Below are 20,443 nucleotides of genomic sequence, written 5' to 3' on the forward strand. Positions count from 1 at the left end.
CTGAACTGACTCATCCAATATGAAGGCACTTTTCACGATCCTTTAGCCCTTAATTTCTGAAAACAGTGCATTCAGTGTCAGAATTTGGTCATTAAGTTATAATTTAAAAAAAAAAAAAAACTTCTATAATATTAAATGTGCATTACTTGGAGACAATTGTATGCAAATGAACCTATATATACCAATATATAAACTAATTTATCAATTCTTGAGCCCATAGAGGAAGGTATTCATATATTTGAAATTTGAAAATTATTTTTCTTAATGACTATGTCAGTGGTTAATAGACTTTGTCCTAAAACACAAGCCATGATTCCTATATGATATGACCTATTCACAAAGTTGTAAAGCTCCACAGGATGGTGAGATTTTGCAGTCTTCTGATGAATGATGTTAAAGTTGAAGGCTAAAAGATACCTTGGTGGTATAGCTGGGCACAGATTCTATGAGGAGAAAAAAAAAATGAATACTTCATTAGTCATTCACCCTTTTATTATTATTGCCACTTAATATTTTAAGCATAGAGATAATGTCTAAGTGGTGAATAATGAATTCATCACCGTTAAGTTAACCATCACTAATGGGTAGCCAAGCTTAGGAATGTTTACATGTAAGATGGAATCATTAAATCTTGTCCTTGGCCATCTTTCCAAACAACTAACACAGCTGTGTCAAGGATTTAGAAAGTATACAGCCCTATAATAATAAAAGTTGAAATAATAAAAATCGAAATAGATGGGCAAAGACCAGGGACTATAGGTATCAGGTGGAAGGAAGGCTGGTTTATGAGAGAAATTTAAGCCAAGCATGACCTTAATAAGTGCACCTTCTCTCTGCCTTGCTCTTTCCACTAGTTACTGTCCCATCCCTCGGCCTTCACAGTGAAATTTTGTCCAAGGATGTTCTATACCAATGGTACTGAGAAATGTGGGTTGTCTCAGACTGAAGGCACCAACATGACCCAGGAGTTGTTAGAAATGCTCCTGTGCAGACCCCATCCCAGACCCAGAGTCCAAAGTTCAAGGAACAGTGAGGGCTTCAAGCTCTTCATCAACCTCAGACCACAGGAGGTTGTAAGTCCAGGTGGTCTGGCAGACTCTAGTGTTTTCTGCTGATAGACATGGATTCTATGACTGATGGGGAAGGAGAGAAAAAGGGAAGACTGTGATAAAGAAAAGCAAGCAGGTGGGGTGCAGTGGCACATGCCTGTAATCCCAGCAGCTCTGGAGGCTGAGGCAGAAAGATTTCAAGTTCAAAGCCAGCACTAGCAACTTAGCGAGGCTCAAAGTAACTCAGGGAGACCCTATCTCTAAATAAAATATTAAAAAGGGCAGAGGATGTGGCTCAGTGGTTAAGTACCCCTAGGTCAAATCCCTGGTACCAAAAATAAACGAAAGAATGAATGAATAAATGCAAAAGAATTTTTAAAAATTCAAAGCACACATATGACCATATCTAACTTGGACTTTAAGAAATTGCCATTTCTTGGGTTGGGGGGATATAACTCAGTCAATAGAATGCTTGCCTCACATGCACAAGGCCTTGGGTTCAATCCCCAGCACCACCAAAAAAAAAAAAGAAAAAGAAAAAGAAATTGCCATTTCTGTAGGTCAAAGCTAGCTGAATATTAGCAATATCATTTGATTCAACCTAATATGAATATATTTACGAAGGATCAAATTATTACAATAGTTCAGAAATAAGTGAATGGATCAAAACTCATCATCACTAAAGGTAATTTTAAAAAACAAGTATCTTTCATAAATAAAGTATTTCATTTAAGTAAATACATTTCTATATTTTTGTCACTATTAATAACTACTGAATAATAAATAAGTTTTAACTGATTGACTTTAAAGTGATTTATTATTTCTATTCTCATAGATTCAAAACTTCATATCTATATCCTCTAGTTTTTTCTTGTATTTTTACATAATAGCACTAAAATATAAAATATGAATAAAGTAACAATAAAGATAACAAAGTTTTTTTGTTTTTGTTTTAGTTTTGGTACCAGGGATTGAACCCACAGGCCCTTAACCACTGAGCCACATCCCCAGCATCACCATCCCCACACCCCCTTTTTTTCCAGCTGTAGATACAATACCTTTATTTTATTTATTTTAATGTGGTGCTGAGGATTGAACCCACTGACTCACATGTGCACTTAGATACAACCCCAGCCCCATAGATATATAGAGATTTTTTTTTTAAATATTTAATTTTTAGTTTTCGGCGGACACAACATCTTTGTTTTTTTTGTATGTGATACTGAGGTTTAAACCCGGGCCGCACGCATGCCAGGCGAACGCGCTACCGCTTGAGCCACATCCCTAGCCCAGATTTTTTTTTTTTTTTTTTTTTAATTTAGAGACAGGCTCACCAGCAGAAGCTGGCCTCAAATTTGGAATCGTCCTTCCCCAGTCTCCTGAATCACTGGGATTACTGGTGTGCACCACTGTGCTCAGCTTAGGTTTCATATTTTGCATAAATTTCTACTTTATTTCAGAATAATTCAGCATTTGAGATTAGGGAGAACCAAATGGATTAGAGGTAGCAATAGAAATTATCTTCATTTTGTTAAAATTTTTTAGTTTGCCAAATAAATGGCATTTTTCATTAATGCCATTGAAATCTCTGAGTGTCTGAATGACTAATTCTTCAGACACCTGCTAATGAGGGGGAAGAGTGCTCACATTTATGGTGTCTCCCTCCTGAGGGGGGCTGAGGCAACCTGCCCACAGTGCCCATCCCCAAAGGCAGTGGAGTCCGCCCAAACTCCTCCCTAAATTCTGTGAGGCTTGCACCTGGACTATTAAAGAACTGGAAAATTAAGCAGTGATTCTTAGGCATCTTGCATTTTTCCTTGTGTGAGTTTGTTTTGTTGTTGTTGTTTGGTGGGGGGTGGGCAGTGAGGATTGAACTCAGGGACACTCAACCACTGAGCCACATCCCCAGCCCTATTTTGTATTTTTATTTAGAGACAAGAGTTTCACTGAGTTGCTTAGCTCCTCACCATTGCTGAGGCTGGCTTTGAACTCACCATCCTCCTACTTCAATCTCCTGAGCCACTGGGATTACAGGCGTGCACCACCGTGCCTGGCTCTTTTTGTGATCTTTACACAGGTATTTTTTTATTTAGATGATATAACTTTTTCCAAAAATGTAAGCAGACTTTTGAAATGGAATCATTTATTTTCCCATTAGCATAGAATGTTGTTTTGCAAATATGATTTAGTTTAAAACCCACATACAGTTAATAATAGAGCCCCCGCATCTCGAGTGTATGTTTCTCAGCCTCTCTGCCCAGTACTTGATGATGTGTCCATCATTCAAGGATGATTTTTAAGGAAATTTATCATTTGGGTTCTTTGGTGAGGAGTAAATGGTTACAGAGTAACCTGACCCCTAATCAATGAACTTTTTGTCAATATGATTTATGTTAATAAATATATTGTAAGATCAGTGGAATTCTTCATATTTGTTTTAGATAAGTTTAAATATAAGCAACTCACCTCTTTCTTTAAGATCCTCAATATAGGCTTTCATAAATTCTTTATCAAAATGTTGCCGTTCCTGTTCACTTTCCATTATCTCATCACCATCTTGACCCTGGGCCTTATCAATAGGATTATCCATCAGACTTATGAATCTATTCAAGAAAGCATCGAAAATACCACATTTCCAACTGTTCATGTTTAAGCAAAAAATTCTTAATGTTAGAAGCCAACCTTTGCAGAGAGCAGTGATTCACACCTATAATCCCAGCAGCTTGGGAGGCTGAGACAGGAGGATCACAAGTTCAAAGCCAGCCTCAGCAATGCTCCTTTATCAACCTCCCAAATTGTTGGGATTATAGGTGTGTGCCACCATGCCCAGCCTGTATCTAATCTTTTTATTGAACATTCGTCAGCTCAAAGAGCTTTCATCCGTTACTCTGAGATTGCCAAATTCTACAGCTGCACCATTGTAAGTTATTTCAGTGATGTGATGGCTTTACCCTGACTTCTCTCAGATGTTCCCTGGTGCCCAAATGGGTTGGATCCTCCTACCTGTCTCACCAGTGATCTTCTCCCCAAACAACATTCCTAACATAGCGGAGGAGAACCCTGGAAGACCCATTCCAGGGGAAGGAGTAGAGTAGAACAGGTGGGGAATGTCTTGTACCTCTACTAATCTTGCATTTACACAGACATGAAACGGGTCTCTCTCTTCCCCATAGTTAAACCTCTGTATTTGTTTGCCACATGTCTTACTGCAGTGACAGAGAGATAAGGAAGACTTAACTCTACGTTGATAGTGAGCGTTTACCAGTGAGAGAGAACCTGTGGCCTTCACAGAACATGGGTCTCTGGACACAGAGAGAAGGTGGTTCTCGCCAGAGCTTCCCCTGGTGAAGGTTCTGGAAAGGCTCCAAGCTGCTAAGGCTCCAAAATGGTCTCAGGATAGAAGTGACGGGGAAACCCCAAGGCTCCAAATTTTGGCAGGATGTGCTCCAGGGAGTCACACCAGCTGTCTCAGAGTCATTTGAGGGAATGATGGAGCTGGGGCTTCCACGTCCAGGGTAAGAAAGACTATGTCTCTCCCAGATCCCAGTCTGTTTGAATCACATTTGCATGGATGATTTGTCTTAGCTTGGGGTGGTTTATGGGTTCATTTAGGGAATCAAAAGGACAAGGCACCCAGGGAGGGTTTCGTGAACAGTGGCTGACCCCGCAGGGACAAGAGCCGTGTCTGTGCTGAGCAACAGGGGGCTCCTGGCATCCGTCTCCCAATGCCTTCAATCAGCAAGTAGCATTTGTCCAGAAATCCTGTTCCCTGGTTCCCTGAGCTCTATCTTCTCATGCCTTGTGCACCAAACTTCCAAATCCAGTGAAAAGCAAACTGGATCAGTTTCTCCAAGGTAGGAGAACCATCTAATCTGGTTCTGGAGACAGGCTCCCAGGCTCTGGAGGCTCTTTGCTCTCTCCCTGTGTCTGACTGTGTCTACCAGGACCTCTGGTCTACTCACTTCAATGGCGTGGAGGAGTCACAAAGGGCAGTTGGGAGCTCCACCAAATGGTCCCCACTGACCACCAGCAAGGTGAGCTTCTTGAGGTTCAGCATGCAGTATGGGAGGTAGGTCAACTTGTTCTTATACAAGAGAAAGCTCTGCAGTTCTTCCAGCCTGAGGAGAAGTAGAGAGGATCAGAACACAAGGACTTGGCCTCCTAGCCAATTACAGATTCCAGAAGGCAACCCCTACTGAGCGGATTCCATCTATGTGATGGATATGAGAACAAGCTAAACTTTACATTTTAAATAAATAAATAAAACCACACCGGATAACATGATTTTTTTTTTTTTTTAAGTTTTTGCTGACTTAATCACCAGTGGAAGACACAGATAAAGCAGCAAGGTAGCTGGACATGGTGGTGCACCCCTGTAATCCCAGCTGCTTGGGAGGCTAAGGCAGGAGGATCACAAGTTCAAAGCCAACCTCAGCAACTTAGCAAGGCCTAAGCCACTCAGTGAGACCCTGTGTCTAAATAAAATATGAAAAAGGACTGGAGATGTGGCTCAGTGGTAAAGCACCCCTGGGTTCAATCCCTGGTACCCCCCAAAAAATAAACAAATAAAAAGCAGGATAAATACATTGTACAATTCACAGTAGGTCACCCCAGGGCCTCAAAAACCAGTATATCCCTTCCTCTCCGTGTCTCCTGTATTTCCAAGGGGCCAACAGAGCACAGGAAAGAAATCACACCAGTGTTAGAATGAGAACAAACAGATTTTGGAAACAGATTTCCTTTCGCACAGTTTAGAAGCATGGTGACTCTTCTTCCACCATTATATTCTCACACTAAAATGGGAAGAAAACCGCAGAGTGAAAAGGAAATGAGCAAAATATTTTCCAAATCTATTTAACTGTTTTCCATTTTATTCTAACTCGCTGACCCTCCCTCCATTTGTCCAGAAATCCTGTTCCCTGGATTCTTCTTTCATTCATTTGCAAAGTCGTGACTAATCCCACAAATATTTCACAGAGTTCCTCCCATGTTTCAAACTTGGACAGTCCCCAGTTATTCTCATCAAAAATCCTCTGAGCTCTGTCTTCTCATGCCATAGAGAGCATTCTAGGCACTGTATGTACAGGAGTAGGAAATGTCATCTAGGGTGGCACTCAGGCCTCAGCCATTGCCGGCCTCTGTCCTAAGAGCTTACTTCTGTCTCTTGATAAATAAGATTGTAGATTCAGGAGGCCAGAGATTGTGTTCCATTCAGCACTTTAAACCCAGCCCACTCATGGGAGCCTGATAATATTGGTGAAATGAATCGATCAATCAATCAGTCTTATATATTTTACTATAATAATTATTTTTTGAACATGAAATAACTACAAGGATACAGTTTGAAAACAAGCATACTAGTTGTTTGAAAGATTGTGTATAAAAAAAATCAGTAAGTAAAAATAATAAATATTGTCCTCACTGATATTCTAAACATAGAGTGATAGGTATCTATTTTATATGTAATCATTTTCTACTTCTATGGAGTAATGGAAAGGTAATGGTGCTGTTTTATGAAAGAATGAAGCAAATTACAGTTCGCCAAGACAGTGAAGAGGTACTCAAATGCATGTATCCATATACATGTGTGATGCCAATTAAAAATTGTTTTATTCTATAATTTCCTAGGAGCCATACACTCTGAAAAATTAATTGATTGATTGATTAGATGATTAATTAATTGATTCATATTCAAGTGTCATGCATCTTAACAATGTTCACAGCGTTAGGGCGTTAGTAACTGATTCATATACCTCACCTTCGGCAGGCAAGTAGCTACCTGTCTATATCTTGTGGCAGGTCATTCAGGTTATTGTTGCTGATATCAAGCCACTGCAAATTAGACATCCTCAGGACACAGATCGGGACACTGGAAAACTTGTTTGCTGAGATATCTACGAATGTAACTTGCTTCAAATTACTTAGCTAGAAAGGAATAACAAAATATTCTAATTACCGTTATAAGAGTAGGAATTGAGTTCAATTAATAATTTTTAGATTGACATTTCTTCTTCAAAGGCATCTCTAGGAATCGATGCAAAGCAGACCAATCCAGTATGTATTTTGAAGCATCTCCTATGGATCTTTTCCTGGGTTTCCAAGATAAACGACACACTGTGGTTGCCCTCAGGGAGCTTCTACTTTCATAAATAAAAAAAGGAGGGGTGGGAACAAAACAAAATCTAGACCCTTCCCTCAATCCATATGTGCTATAACATGAATGAAGAACTTCAAAAATATCATGCTAAGGGAAAGAAGTCAGACTCAGAAAACTATAGCAAGATTTCCATTTCTAGGAAATTTCCAGAAAATATAAGCTTCACAGAGATATAAACAGATTTGTGGTTGCCTACTGCTGAGGGCAGAGCAAGGAATAACAGCAAGTAGGCAAAAGGAAAATTTGGGGATAGGTGAAGGAAATATCCTAAAACTGAATCATGGTGAACTATACACTTAGGATGGGTAAATTTTATGACATGTACATCATACCTCAATGAAGGGGGGTGGGGAGTAGAAGAAGGGGTGGAGACAGCAGCCTACCAGGGTATTGCCCCAATCCAGATGATAGACAGCTCTGGGGTGGATCAGGGTGCTAGGGGAAAGGTTATGAATGAGCAGTGGTCAGACCTGATATACTCTGAAGGACCGGCTGGATGGGATTTGTTTAGATTACACATGGCTCATGGGAGCAAGAGAGATCAAGTATGAATTGATGTACTTCCAGCCAGAACATCCAAGTGAAGACTGAGCCATTCCTGGATTGGGGAAGGCTAGAGGATAAGCAGATCTGTGCAGGGAATCCAAAACTCTGCACCCTCACAGGGAGAAGCATCAGACATTGTCTGGACTGAGATGGGTACTAACAGCAGAAGCAGCCTCGTCCTCCCACCCAGGAAAGGAAATAACACGCTTCCTGGGTGGCTGGGCTGTCAGGGCCTCGCTAGTAATAATCATTTTTAGCCCATTCCTCACTGGCAGAATTGTATGATCCTTTCTCCGTTTCAGCACAGGAAACTCATTGAGTTTTATTTGACAATGAAAACTGTATACTTTTGTCTTCTCCATTTTATCAAAAAATTATTCAAAATCATTTCTCCCTGAACACAGACCAAAACAAATAAATGAATCCTTTTTAAAATTCTGGGCATTTCTTGAATCCTATGACAATTCTAGACATCTACAAGTCGGTTAGAAGCATATGAAAAAATGTTTTACCCCTGGATTTATCTGAAGTTTAGCCATGGTAGATAAATAAAAATCAGGATCTGCATCATAGACGACAGGCATCAGACATTACATAGGCATAAAATTAAACTAGCTCATGTGAAAATAGGATGTTTTCTCTCAACGGCATTTCTAAACTTAAATGCAGGCCCTGGTCTAGTTTCATAATATTTTTAAAGATGTTATGATTATGGGCATAAAGTAATTGAAATGTCAGAAAAATGTGATGGATTTTATCTTCTAAAAATTCTTGCCCACACCATGGACCATTCCTGTGGGGAACTGAATGAAAGTAAATCACAAAGCAGAAATGTTTGCATCTTACTTCAAATGGGAGCTCCATTAATTCCAGATTTCCAGAACAGTCCAGTCTTTCTAGATTTTCACAGTCCCCTAGTTCTGGAGGAATGCTCTTCAGATGGTTGAAACTCACATTGAGTTCTTTCAGGTTCTTCAAACGACCTGGCATCAGAAAAAGTTAAGCTCCCATTAATAGGTCCTTCAGGGTCTTTAAGAACAAAAACAAGCCAGACTTGTTGGCACATGTCTATAATCCCAGAGACAGGAGGCTGAGGCAGGAGGATCCAGGGCATCCTGGGCAACTTAGTGAGACCCTGTCTCAAAATAAATCAATTAAAAAGGGGTGGGGATGTGGCTCAGTGGATAAGTGCCCTACCACCACCAAAAAACAAACAAACAAAAAAATGTATTAAGTCACTTATAAGCACTGTGAGCCTGACCCCAGATGAGCTGGAAATAGTAAAATCTGGCCTCTGGACCAGGCTTTCAAGAAGTCCTCAAGTTAAAAGCTGAGTGATGGTGGCCAAGTCATCTGACCTCCCTAGAACTTGCTTTCTCCAATCTATAAGATGAAGGGGCAGGAGATAAAACGGCCCTTTATGTCAAAGTTAGAACTTTTCAGCACTAAAACTTCTAAGCTCCTGTCTGCCTTTCCAGAAACCAGGCAAGGAATAGAGGCATTGACCTTGCCTTGTCTTGACTTTGACTTCAGACTATTTCCCTGCTTTGTGGATCACTAGTAGAAGAGACAGCACACGTACGTGGGTTCCCTTTATAATTAAGTCCATCGAGGGTGACACAAAATACCCAGGAAGATTCTGCACGCGTAACACTAAAGAACACCAAGCCCAGGAAACACGGGGCTTTTACAGCAAGCAGACAGCAAGCCTGCTCTCTGGGGGGGACGTCACCTCATCCTTCAAAGTTAGCAGCTGCATAAACAATCCTGAGATCAGGCTGGGTAAGAGGGTGTTCAGGGGCCTTGTGGTCTTGACACACCTGGTAAGGTATGTGCAAACACCAGAGGCCTGAAAAGCCACCTCTGACCCATTCTGTCTTCGTTTCCAACGAATTTTCAGGTGACCATGTCACTTCACTGGGCCTACAGTGTGGATTGTGAGAGTGCAGCCCCAGGACCTTTGCCTCTCACACGCCAGGAGAAAGATGGGCAAAAATGATCACTGCTGTCTTCATTTGAAGATAATGCAACTGAGCGATGAAATTACTGAGAATTATAAAATTCTAACCTATCAAAAAGACATAATAATGCCGGACACGTGGCACATGCCTGTAATCCCAGTGACAATGGAGGCTGAGGCAGGAGGATTGCAAGTTGGAGGCCAGTCACAGCAACTTAGTGAGACCCTCAATAACTTAGCAAGATTTCTGTCTCAAAAGAAAAAAATAAAATAAAAGCGCCCAGGGATGTAGCTCAGTGGTAAAGCACCCCTGGGTTCAATTCCCAGAATCATCATCATCATCATCATCTAAACTAAACTTATATCGAAAAAATATATTTTATTCTTTATACAATAACCTCAATTCTGCACATTTGTATTTCTAAAACTAAAAGAAGAGAAACAAAAGGTTCCTAAGCAAATCTCTGTTCACTTATGAGACCTCTACCTTCTGAGCAATTGGCCAACGTCTCTATGAGCTGAGTGGTGCAGGTGAGGTCACAGCCCGGAAGCCCGTGGGGACACTGTGAACACAAAGCTCTGAGACCCCTGAAATAGCCCAGTGACATACTTAAGTGACATACTTAAGCACTTGGAGGAGGAAACCCAGTATTGGCACAGTGTCACCTGCCCAATAGCTTCCTGCTTACCACAGACAAGAGCGCTGGAGTTTCCTGCTACACATACCAATTTCAGCCGGAAGACATGAGATTTGGTTTTTTGGCAGATCCAGAATCCTCATTGCTTGAAACAGCTCAATGTATGTAGGAATGATTTGAATCAGGGTATTGCAAATGTGCCATTCTTTCAGGTGTGTCTGCTCCTTCAACGAGTCGGGCAGCTCCTAAGAGAATGAATGATGTGGATCAGAACCAGTCCTCGGTGTGCACAAAGCCCCTGAAACCCGTTCTTATTTAAAGAACAAAAAGCGATGCTGGGCATGGTGGCACAAGGCCTGTAATCCCAGCCACCCAGGAGGCTGAGGCTGGAGGATCGCAAAGTCAAAGTCAAAGTCTCAGCAACTTAGCAAGGTCCTAAGCAACACAGAGAGACCCTTGTCTAAATAAAAAGTGCTGGGGACAATTATGAAGAATACAAGCAATAATAAGTGTTGGTGAGGATGCGGGGGAAAAGGTACATTCACACATTGTTAGTGGGACTGCAAATTTGTACAACCACTGTGGAAAGCACTATGGAGATACCTCAGAAAACTTGGAATGGAACCACCATTTGACCCAGCTATCCCACTCCTCGGTTTATACCCAAAGGACTTAAAATCAACATACTACAATGACACAGTCACATCAATATTTATAGCAGCTCAATTCACAACAGCGAAACTATGGAACCAAACTAGATGTCCTTCAATGGATGAATGGATAAAGAAAATGTGGTATCTATACACAATGGAATATTACTCAGTCTTAAAGAAAAATGAAATTATGGCATTTACAGGTAAATGGACGGAACTAGAGAATATCATGCTAAGTGAAATAAGCCAATTCCAAAAAACCAAAAACCAAATGTTTTCTGATAAACTGATGCTGATCCACAGTGGAGGTAGGGGGACAAGGGGGGTGAGGGTAAGGGAAGAATGAAGGAACTTTAGATTGTGCAGAGGGGAGTCAGGGGATGGGAAGGACAGTAGAAGGAGACAGACATTATTTCCCTATACACATGTATATATGATTACATAAACCAAATGAACCTGAACCATGTACAACCAGAGGAATGAGAAACTGTGCTCCTTTTGTGTACAGTATGTCAAAATGTACTCTACTGTAAAATAAATATATAAATAATTTTTTAAAACTGGGGGAGCTGGGGATATGGAACCACAGTGGTTAAGCACCATGAGGTTCAATCTCTAGTACTTAAAAAAAAAAAAAAAAAAGAAAGAAATTTTTTAAAATATAGACTATGCTGTCCTAGGGAGGCCACAAGGTCCCAGCTGCCCAGCCTTAGAGGGGTCCAAGAGGATCCCGCTGTTCTTTTCTATGCTGCCATTTCTCAGAGGAAAAGATGGGCAAACCCAGTCCACAGCAGGTAATGGGCTCCTGTTCACCCACTGGAAAGCTGTCTAAAGGCCAAGGCCTGGGGCTCAGGTTACTCCCACTTCCTGCAGACAGTGGGCTGCACTCACCTTCCAGTGCTCCCCCGAAAGTTCAAACACAAATGGGTTGCTCTGCTTGCCTCTGTCCTTGGCAAGTGAGCTCGGCCTGGAGAGCGAGTTCCTCTCGATCTTCTCCAGCAGCCTCACGCTGGTGTCTATGAAGCCATTCTTACAGTACTGAGCCTGGGGGATGCCCTTCCTCCTGCACTCGGCAACGAAGTTCCACTCCTCCTTTATCCTGAAACAGGAGCAGAGGCCACAGTCACTCTCTGGGGGAATGGCCACCACGGTCTTGAGTAGCAATTTGGGCCTGGAGCAGTGGTTCATGCCTGTAATCCCAACAGTTTAGGAGGCTGAGGCAGGAGGATCACAAGTTCAAAGCCAGCCTCAGCAATTCAGCAAGGCCCTCAGCAACACCCTGCTTCTAAATATTATACAAAAAATGGCTGGTGGGCTGGGGATAGAGCCTAGTTGGTAGAGTGCTTGCCTTGCATGCACAAAGTTGAGTTCAATTCCCAGCACCACCAAAAAAAAAAAAAAAATGGCTGGGAATGTGGTCAATGGTTAAGCACTGGGTTCAATTCCCAATATAAAAAAAAAGAAAAAATTATTCCTCCAAAATGTTAATGACCAATAGCACCACCACTGTAAATTGTTGTATTCACAGAACTCTTCTTGATTCATGTCTCTAACTTTTCTTGCCTTGTTTCTTAAACCGAACTTGAAGGTAAATTTTGGCAATGGAATGAGATGGCGGCTGTTAAGCCCTATATAATACATCTTTCCTAGGTCACTAATTGCAAATTGATATAAATATTTCACAGATTTTGTATAGCCAATGCAAATGGAGAAAGGGAAATTAGACAAACCCCATTCAGAATGGATTATACACCAAATACACTTTGTGTTTCTTTTTTGAAATGTTTTGTCTTATTGCTTCTGAAACCTAATGAGAGAAAAGTCATGATGAGAATATATAGCTATTTCTTAAATTTCCATTCTCTTCCTTGAGAGGAATTAAAATAAATAAATGAAAAAAATAAAATAAAATAAATAAAATGTCATTAAGTTTATGCTTTATCACCCATATAATTGAATCTGAAATCTTCTCCAGAATTAATTTTCATAGAACTTCAAATATGAGATAAATATACAAAACAAATGCCATTAGAGTGTTCTACTAATTTTTATTTATTTGTTTATTTTTAAATTTTTGATACTGGAGATTGAACCCAGGGGTGCTCTACCACTGAGCACCAACAATCTAAATAAAATAAAATGTAAAATAGGGCTGGGGATGTGGTTCTTTTAATTTTTTATGTTGTGGCAAGGCCTTGCCAAGTTGCTGAGGTTTACCTTGAATTTTCAATCCTCCTGCCTCAGCCAGCCAAGGATTATGGCCCCTGCATCCAGCAAGCTCTACTCATTAAATCAATAAATGTGTATTGAAATATTTTTTTCCTTAGGAAATGAGCCCACGATCCAAGCCCCACTGGCAAATGCCCTCATTGGCTAAAAAATTCTTCACTCAGAACCTGGCAATAGCTCTTTTATTTCTCCCTCTAAATGATCAAGTTTCATTTAGATGGACTGGTTTTCTGTATTTTATCTCTACAACTTTTAACAGTTGATACGTAATTCATGAGACAAATACAGCAGTATAAAATGAAATAAATACTCTGAAGAGAAGTAGCAGAACAAGTTGGAGGATTTTACATATTTTAGTAAATTTAAGCTAACAAGTTAATTGCCTTTTACGATCAGGCATTCATTAGTTTATTGTTGTGTTTTGGGGGTTTTTGTTTGTTTTTGTTTTTTGATACTGGGGACTGAACTCAGGGGCACTAACCACTGAACTACATCCCCAGCCCTATTTTGAATTTTATTTAGGGACAGGGTCTCACTGAGTTGCAAAGCACCATTGCTGAGGCTGGCTTTGAACTCGAGATCCTCCTGCCTTAGCCTCCAGAGCCACTGGGATTACAGGTGTGCACCCCCGCACCCTGTTTATCAGTGTTTTTAATATACTAATTTATGTACAGGAAACATACTCTAAGAAAAAACTAAGTTAACTTTCAAATAGTACTAATAATCATGAATTATATTATAGAAACACAAACACAACTATAAAGAAGAGAAATTTATTTCCACCGTTGCTAAAGGTTCTGTGAAACTAAAAATTTCTTTCTTGAACATCCCATTTCCATCCACACTCCTATACCATGTTCCTCTTCACCTGCCCCACCAACTTTGGGGCTGCTCTTCTTACCTTGAGCTGGAAAAGCCTAAAAATCCCCAAGAAGGTTTTTGTCTTAGATTGAAATGAGGCACAGCACAAACCAAATGACACTGAGCCTAATTCAGCGTCAATCCTACCTGTGTGAACTGTGTAGAGGTGTTTATACCTTTTGTCAATTACTTAAGGAGGACAAATATACCACCATTTGCCAACTAGATGTGAGTCTGGACTTCTTTGAGAACTAGTCAACCAATCAGAATCTCATTTCACCTTTACCACGCCCACAGTGCCTCATCCGAGAGTTCTGGTTTGAATTTCTTCACAGAATAAAAGTTATACACATATGCAAAGCCACCTTTTGCCTTCTCATACATTTATCAATCTTGTACACTGCTAATTGGCACTATATAATTTACCATTGTAGTGGCACCCCCTTCCTTCACAGAAAAGTCTTAAATGGGATTCTCCAGAAATCTTCACCATGGCTGATTTGGGGACTGTCAGCAAAAGAGTCTCTGCAAAAGAGTTCAACGTAGATAAACTTCCTATTTTCATGTCGCCCTGTTTTGGCCACCGGCGGGAAGAAATCAGCACTCCAGGTGCTGGACACCCCCTTACTAGTTTTTTACAAACTCGTATCCAATATAATAGTTTGTAGAAGTGTGTAAACAAGGCCTCTGGCCTTGAGCTGGGCTTCACAGAGATGTCTACATTTTTAAGATAAGATACAAATTGGGCTCCCTGGTAACAGCTGGCAGGGGGAGGAGAGAGAGGGGACAAGAAGCTCTCCCCTTCTCAGGTGTTGTCCTTGAATGGTTAACTTGCCCAAAACAGTGACAAAAAAAAAGCTGCTTTTATGTGAACTTCTACAGATTGTGAACTTCTGAGCCCCTCCCCTTACATGCTGGGTATAAAATTCTGAAACTACTTGAACTTGGAGTTCAGGGGATTGAATGATTGATTACAGCAGAAGCTGTGCCCTCTGAAGCTGGTTGCAGCCAACTAAAACTGTTTCCTGCTATCTTGGGTGCCTTGCCTCATCTGTCCCTAAAACACCATAAATTCATATCTTCCATGAACGCACTTTTTCCAAAACACTAACTCAACTTAGTTTTTGTGTCCATAACTTTCTTTGACTCATACTTTAGGAGTTTATATGAGAGTTCATCATTTCAATTTAAGTAAATGTGCCAAATGAATCTTACCTAGATCCAGCTCAACAGGTGAGGCATGACAGAGAGCTAGCTGCCCCAGGGGCACCAGTAGACATAGCCAGAGCCGAGAGCATCAGAGAGCTACTGAGTGAGCTCAGTGAAGGCCAGCTAAGCACCATCTATGGCATTTGGCAGTAGAGGAATGGCCAGGGCATCCCTGTCTCCCCTGGTCTAACATGGTGCTTGGATTATATGTAGGTTCTTGCAATTATGGGTGTTTCTGTTAAGAAGCTGAGTGTGCATGTGTTCAGCAGCAGCGTCAGGGTTCTGAAGTCCAACGAGGAAAGTACTGCAGACAGGGAGAAATCCCAGAGGAAAAGCATCTTCCTCCAAGGCGACAGTGGCCTGCCTGAATTTCATTCACTAAACAAGCAAGAACAACAGGCACAAAAACACATACTTTTCCAAGGCGCTTTTCTCGAGCCTTTCCTCCTCTTTCTTCTGCCAAGCTTTGTGCTTCTTGACACGAGTTTCCCACAAGGCTCTGACAACAGAAATGTCAAACACCACCACTTTATGTCCCATTGTGGCAGCATGAAATTACCTATTTGGAAAAAAAAAAATACATATGTCAGGCACACAGAAGAAAATAATTTTAATGTGAACTTTAAAAATGAAATATGAATGAAATTGCCTGCCTTAAATAATGATGGCATGCCCTTAGGGTTTCCAGAATGGCAGTTTCTTATGGTCAGGTAATACTCTTTGTACACAAGTCGTAATTCAACACTCACCCTAAGCCAGCTCCTCTAGGGCATCACATCTGTCCCCTACACCTCAGCTGGTTTCCCAAAGCCCCTCGGGCATTCTCCAAGCCCTGTGGCTCCACACTCTATGGAACTTTATGGTATATACATCTAATCTTTCTATTAGATTGTCATATACTCTACGATAAGTTAAATGAATTAATCACAGCACACACAAACACATGCGCACACACAGACAAAGTCTCTTCAGTAGAATAGTAGATGTAACTTCTTAGTTACATTAAACCTCCATAAGAAAAAAGGCTTTTGGGAAGCCGAAGCAGGAGGATCCCAAGTTCAAAGCCAACCACAGCAATTTAGTGAAGGCCTAAAGAACTTAGCAAGACCCTGTCTTAAAACAAAAAGGGTTGGGACGTGACTCAGTGGTTAAGCATCCCTGGGTTCAATCTCTGGTACCAAATAAATGAATATACTTGAGTGAAGACACAATTCCAATCTGCCTCCTGTGATTCCCATGTCCCTTCACTTTCAGTCTTGGCAATGCACTCCGCTAAATTCCATGTGCACCATCCAGTGACCAGTCTGGAATGTGGGTGGTGACCTGCTTCCCGTTCAGGTTCATGAGCAGCCCAGGAGTTCATAAACAACCTTACAAAATTGCTTTTTCCTGGCTCCGTTTTCTCTCTGATGCCTTCCAGATTCCTGGACCTCCCTTTTTCAGTCCTCCAGCCAGAAAACCTGTTCTGAGGAGAAGCATCAAAAGGGCTGCGGGGGGGGGAAACAGCAATGATGGTTTGTTCCACACTCTCAGGACTCCAGTTCTAGACATGTGACCACCAGTTGCCACCTGCTAGAGACATGGTCAGGACAGGGGCAGTGAGCCCTGTGGGGAAAGCCTTGGCAGACCGGGTGGGCAGAGAGGTGGGGTGGGGGTTGGAGGATGTCTGCTGCTGTCAGCTCCCACCCTCTGCCCCATTGACCTCCAGGTAGGTGACCCTGTGTTCTCTCCTCCAGTCATCTCAATCAAGGTGGACAGCTGGCTGGAGGCAAGGTCACCTCCTAAGTCCCAACTCCTGAGCTGAGATTTCATTGTTTGTTGCCTGGCAGTTGCCAACAACAGTCTCCAGGGTATAGATGGCAACCAGCACGGGGCTCAGTCTGCACAAGGCTCAGCTGGCAGGTAGACGGGCGCTGGAAGTGCTGGTCCTCCCCACACTTCCTCCATTCCTCCCTCAGCTTCAGATGCCCTTCCCCACACCCTTCCCTACACACATGGCTTCCTCCACACACACCCTGTAAACTTTGGTGTTCTCTCCTCAGTCTGGCCTTCCCGGCCTCCCCATTTCAAGGAGAGAGTCTCCTCTTATTTTCTCCATCTGTTACTTATTTACTTCACAGAACTTAATGCAAATTATTTGATTTTTGTGGGTGTTGTTACGTTTTATCTGTCCATGAACCAAACCATAGAAAAACCATAGCTCACTGTCAGGAGTCCCCCTTCAACACCAAGCAGGTCACCCAGCAGCAGATAGGAAGACCCGAAGGGGAGGGAGGCTTGAGCCCTACAAGGGCTGCAGATGCCAGGCTCCTGTTTCTGAACCTCAGTACAGAGACACATGCGCTGAGCCAGTGACTTGGTGTGTGTTTCTGTCCTTCCATTCCTGGGAACCCTCAGTAACTGACACGTATGTCAATGCAGAAAGACGAGCGCAGGTCCATCCACAGGACCAAGTTCCCAATCTAGGGGGGAGAATATGTGCACTAGGGAATATTTCAGCTCCAAATGCTGATTAGTTCAGCAGAGGCTGAAACAACTGCTGCAGGAGCCAGAAGAGCAATGCCCTGTGGTGGGGGACAGGAGAGGTCCAGAGAGACCCAGCAGGAAGGGGAAAGGGCCATCCATACAAGTTTGGTTGAAGGACTTTCCTGCCCACCTCCCCAACTGAGTTATATCAGAATTGCCATACAGAGCCATCCACACTCTGGAGCCAGAGGGCATGACTGGAAAAATATGTCCCCTGGCACCAGATCTCTGGTCTTCACTCAGAGGTCATATGCTAGGGGGAAGGGGCAGGCTTTCTGTCCAAAGAAAAAGTGAAACAGTGGAGTAAGTGACAGGCAGGGCGAAGGGGGCGGGGGACGGGACAGGACACCCAAGTGAGGTCAGCAGAGTCAAAACAATGCAGCCACATTCTGAATTGAATGACCTTTTATGCTACAGGATCCAAATTTCCCCAAAAAACACCAGATTATTTTGATGGTAATTTGTTAAACTAGAGTTTCAAGCCAGGGGAAGCCAGGGAACAGATGGGATTAAGAAGACCAAGTCTAAGTCAGACTTGCCTGGGCTGGAATTCTGCCTCTGGCTTATTGGTCGCCTGTCCCTGAGGACTTGTCCTCCCCGTTCTGATGTGGACACAATGGAACAACAGCATCAGCTCACAGAATTAGTGAGAGAGCTAACTGTGATCATTTGAGTCCAATGCTTTAGATGGTGTCTAGCACCAGGAAGGTCAATTATTTAAAGAAAAGAAATTATAACAGACCTTTAGTAATCAAAGCCCAAAGGTCCATGTGCAGCCAAGGCTTTCTCACCCTGCGTGGTTAGTGAGTTTCGAGACGAGATTGGTAGATAGACCCCGGCAGAACAGCGGGCGCCTCCGGGCTGCTTAAATCTCCCCGGGATCACTTTTCAGGCTCGCCCCACCCCTTCCGCGCCCCCTGCCAGAGGGCGGGAGAAGCTTTCCGGAAGGAAAGACTGCCCTGCCTCCCCACCCCCGCTCCCATCAGGTGTCAATCATACTTCTGAAAGCCCCGAAAAGGGCACAAACAAATTTGATTTATCACTCCTGGACAGAACTTTGGAGCAGATTGAGCTCAGCCTTGGACACCGGGGCAGTGCGCTCAGAGTAACCCATCATCCAGGAGCAGGGTTCGTGGGGACCCTGCCACGGGAGCAGCCCCACCGATGGCACCTACGAGCCCCATTCGCTCTCCCAGTGCCCCACTCTATAGTAGTTTTTGAACTAAAATAGACATGGATGACTACCTCCCCAGTGTTTCTGGGGATGATATCCCGTCAGCAATCTGGCTGAGCTCACCGTGCACCGGGGAGACCGGAGCTACCAAGCGCGCGGCCACCGGCAACCATCCAGCAGGGTACACGCCTCTCCCCTCGCAGCAGGTCAGGCCACCCACCTGCTCCTCTAACATCCCTCCGCCACCGCCACAGAGACCGCCGCCACTCACCTCCCTGGTGCGGGTGGCGCAGACAGTCCGCGGGCTGGCCGCAGGGCCGATCCGGCTTCAGGGCTGTTTACACCCGCGAGCAACACCCGGAGTGGAAGGGCCGCGCTGCCCGGAGCCTCCCGGGCCTGTGCGCTAACAGGCTATATTTGTAAGCAGATAATATGATCTGGAGGACATGTGCTGATAAACTATCTATCTATTCTATGTGACTCAGCCCAGCAGGAGACAAAACAGATTTGGTAGGGGAGGGCTTGGCAAAGGGCACAAGCCCGCCAGTTTGAGCCCCAAAGCAGGATTGTCGGCACGCCTCCGAAAGCACCAGACCTTTTCACGTTAGAAATCCCGAAGTGGAACAAGCAAAATAAGGTCAGAAAAGAGAAAGGGTCGCATGTTCTTGGCACTCTAATCTAGGAACCAAACAAGAAGCAGGATTAAAACACATGGCAATGTAGAAGTTTTTTCAGTGTTTGAGGCCAAGTGGAAGGTCTTGATTTCATCCTTTCATATATTTCTTTTTAATTTCCTAACACAGCAATGGTCCACTTTATGCTTTGAATATAGAACTTGCTGCTCTGTTACTACAATTTATTTTTTAAATGGACAAGTTTCTTTCTCTCTCTCTCCTTCCCCCCCCCCACTCCCCTTGCTCCTCCCTGATCTCTCCCCCTCCCTAATCTCAGGGGAAACAAGATAACATTTCTTCCCCATCCTAAACGGAATTATCTGTCCTTGAGCAGTCACCCACCATAGGAATGTAGTAATCCAGACTTTGGGGAAGGCACCAGAAGATCCAGAGATGACTATCTCCCAAATTAACAAGTTAATTACAATTCCAACAGAGAACACATGGAATGTAGCTTTTGAATCACCTCTTTAACCACCCCTCCAACACACACACATACCCGGGTTCCTGCTAATGGGCAGAACCACAGCCTCTGGGATAGGAGTCCCCTGTGTTTCTCCTTTGCTAGCAAAGCAATAAATCTTTTTCCTTTTTCTCAAAAACCATGTGTTGGTTATTGGATTGGCATCGAGGACAAGGACAGAGCTTTAGATCTTCATGAATTTAGGTTCTCTTTAGAGAATTTATTAATTGGGCAAATTTGTCTTGTCTAATATGACATGCAACAATAAGGTGATAATTAGTCATGGAACTCCTTGCTGCTCCCA

At 42.8% G+C, this 20,443-nt stretch overlaps 1 protein-coding gene across 3 annotated transcripts; it reads right to left on the reverse strand.

Moving 5' to 3' along the window:
• Positions 1 to 219: 219 nt before the first annotated feature.
• Positions 220 to 19,545, reverse strand: Lrrc2 (leucine rich repeat containing 2). Of its 3 annotated transcripts, none has more exons than XM_076844700.2 (9): positions 19,274 to 19,545; positions 15,718 to 15,861; positions 11,895 to 12,102; positions 10,439 to 10,595; positions 8,599 to 8,735; positions 6,829 to 6,974; positions 5,012 to 5,167; positions 3,516 to 3,652; positions 220 to 443 (listed from the first exon to the last, which is right to left on the reverse strand). In XM_076844700.2, exons 2-9 carry the CDS (start codon positions 15,840 to 15,842, stop codon positions 394 to 396), a joined length of 1,116 nt encoding a protein of 371 aa, XP_076700815.1. In that variant the 5' UTR covers positions 15,843 to 15,861; positions 19,274 to 19,545; the 3' UTR covers positions 220 to 393. The 3 variants fall into 3 exon arrangements, with proteins under 3 accessions (XP_076700815.1, XP_076700832.1, XP_076700824.1); XM_076844717.2 differs by lacking the exon at positions 19,274 to 19,545 and adding an exon at positions 18,620 to 18,711; XM_076844709.2 differs by lacking the exon at positions 19,274 to 19,545 and adding an exon at positions 18,571 to 18,711.
• Between the last annotated feature and the right edge of the window lie 898 nt (positions 19,546 to 20,443).

This window comes from Callospermophilus lateralis, chromosome 1 (genome assembly GCF_048772815.1).
Source record: "Callospermophilus lateralis isolate mCalLat2 chromosome 1, mCalLat2.hap1, whole genome shotgun sequence".
NCBI lineage: Eukaryota > Metazoa > Chordata > Mammalia > Rodentia > Sciuridae > Callospermophilus > Callospermophilus lateralis.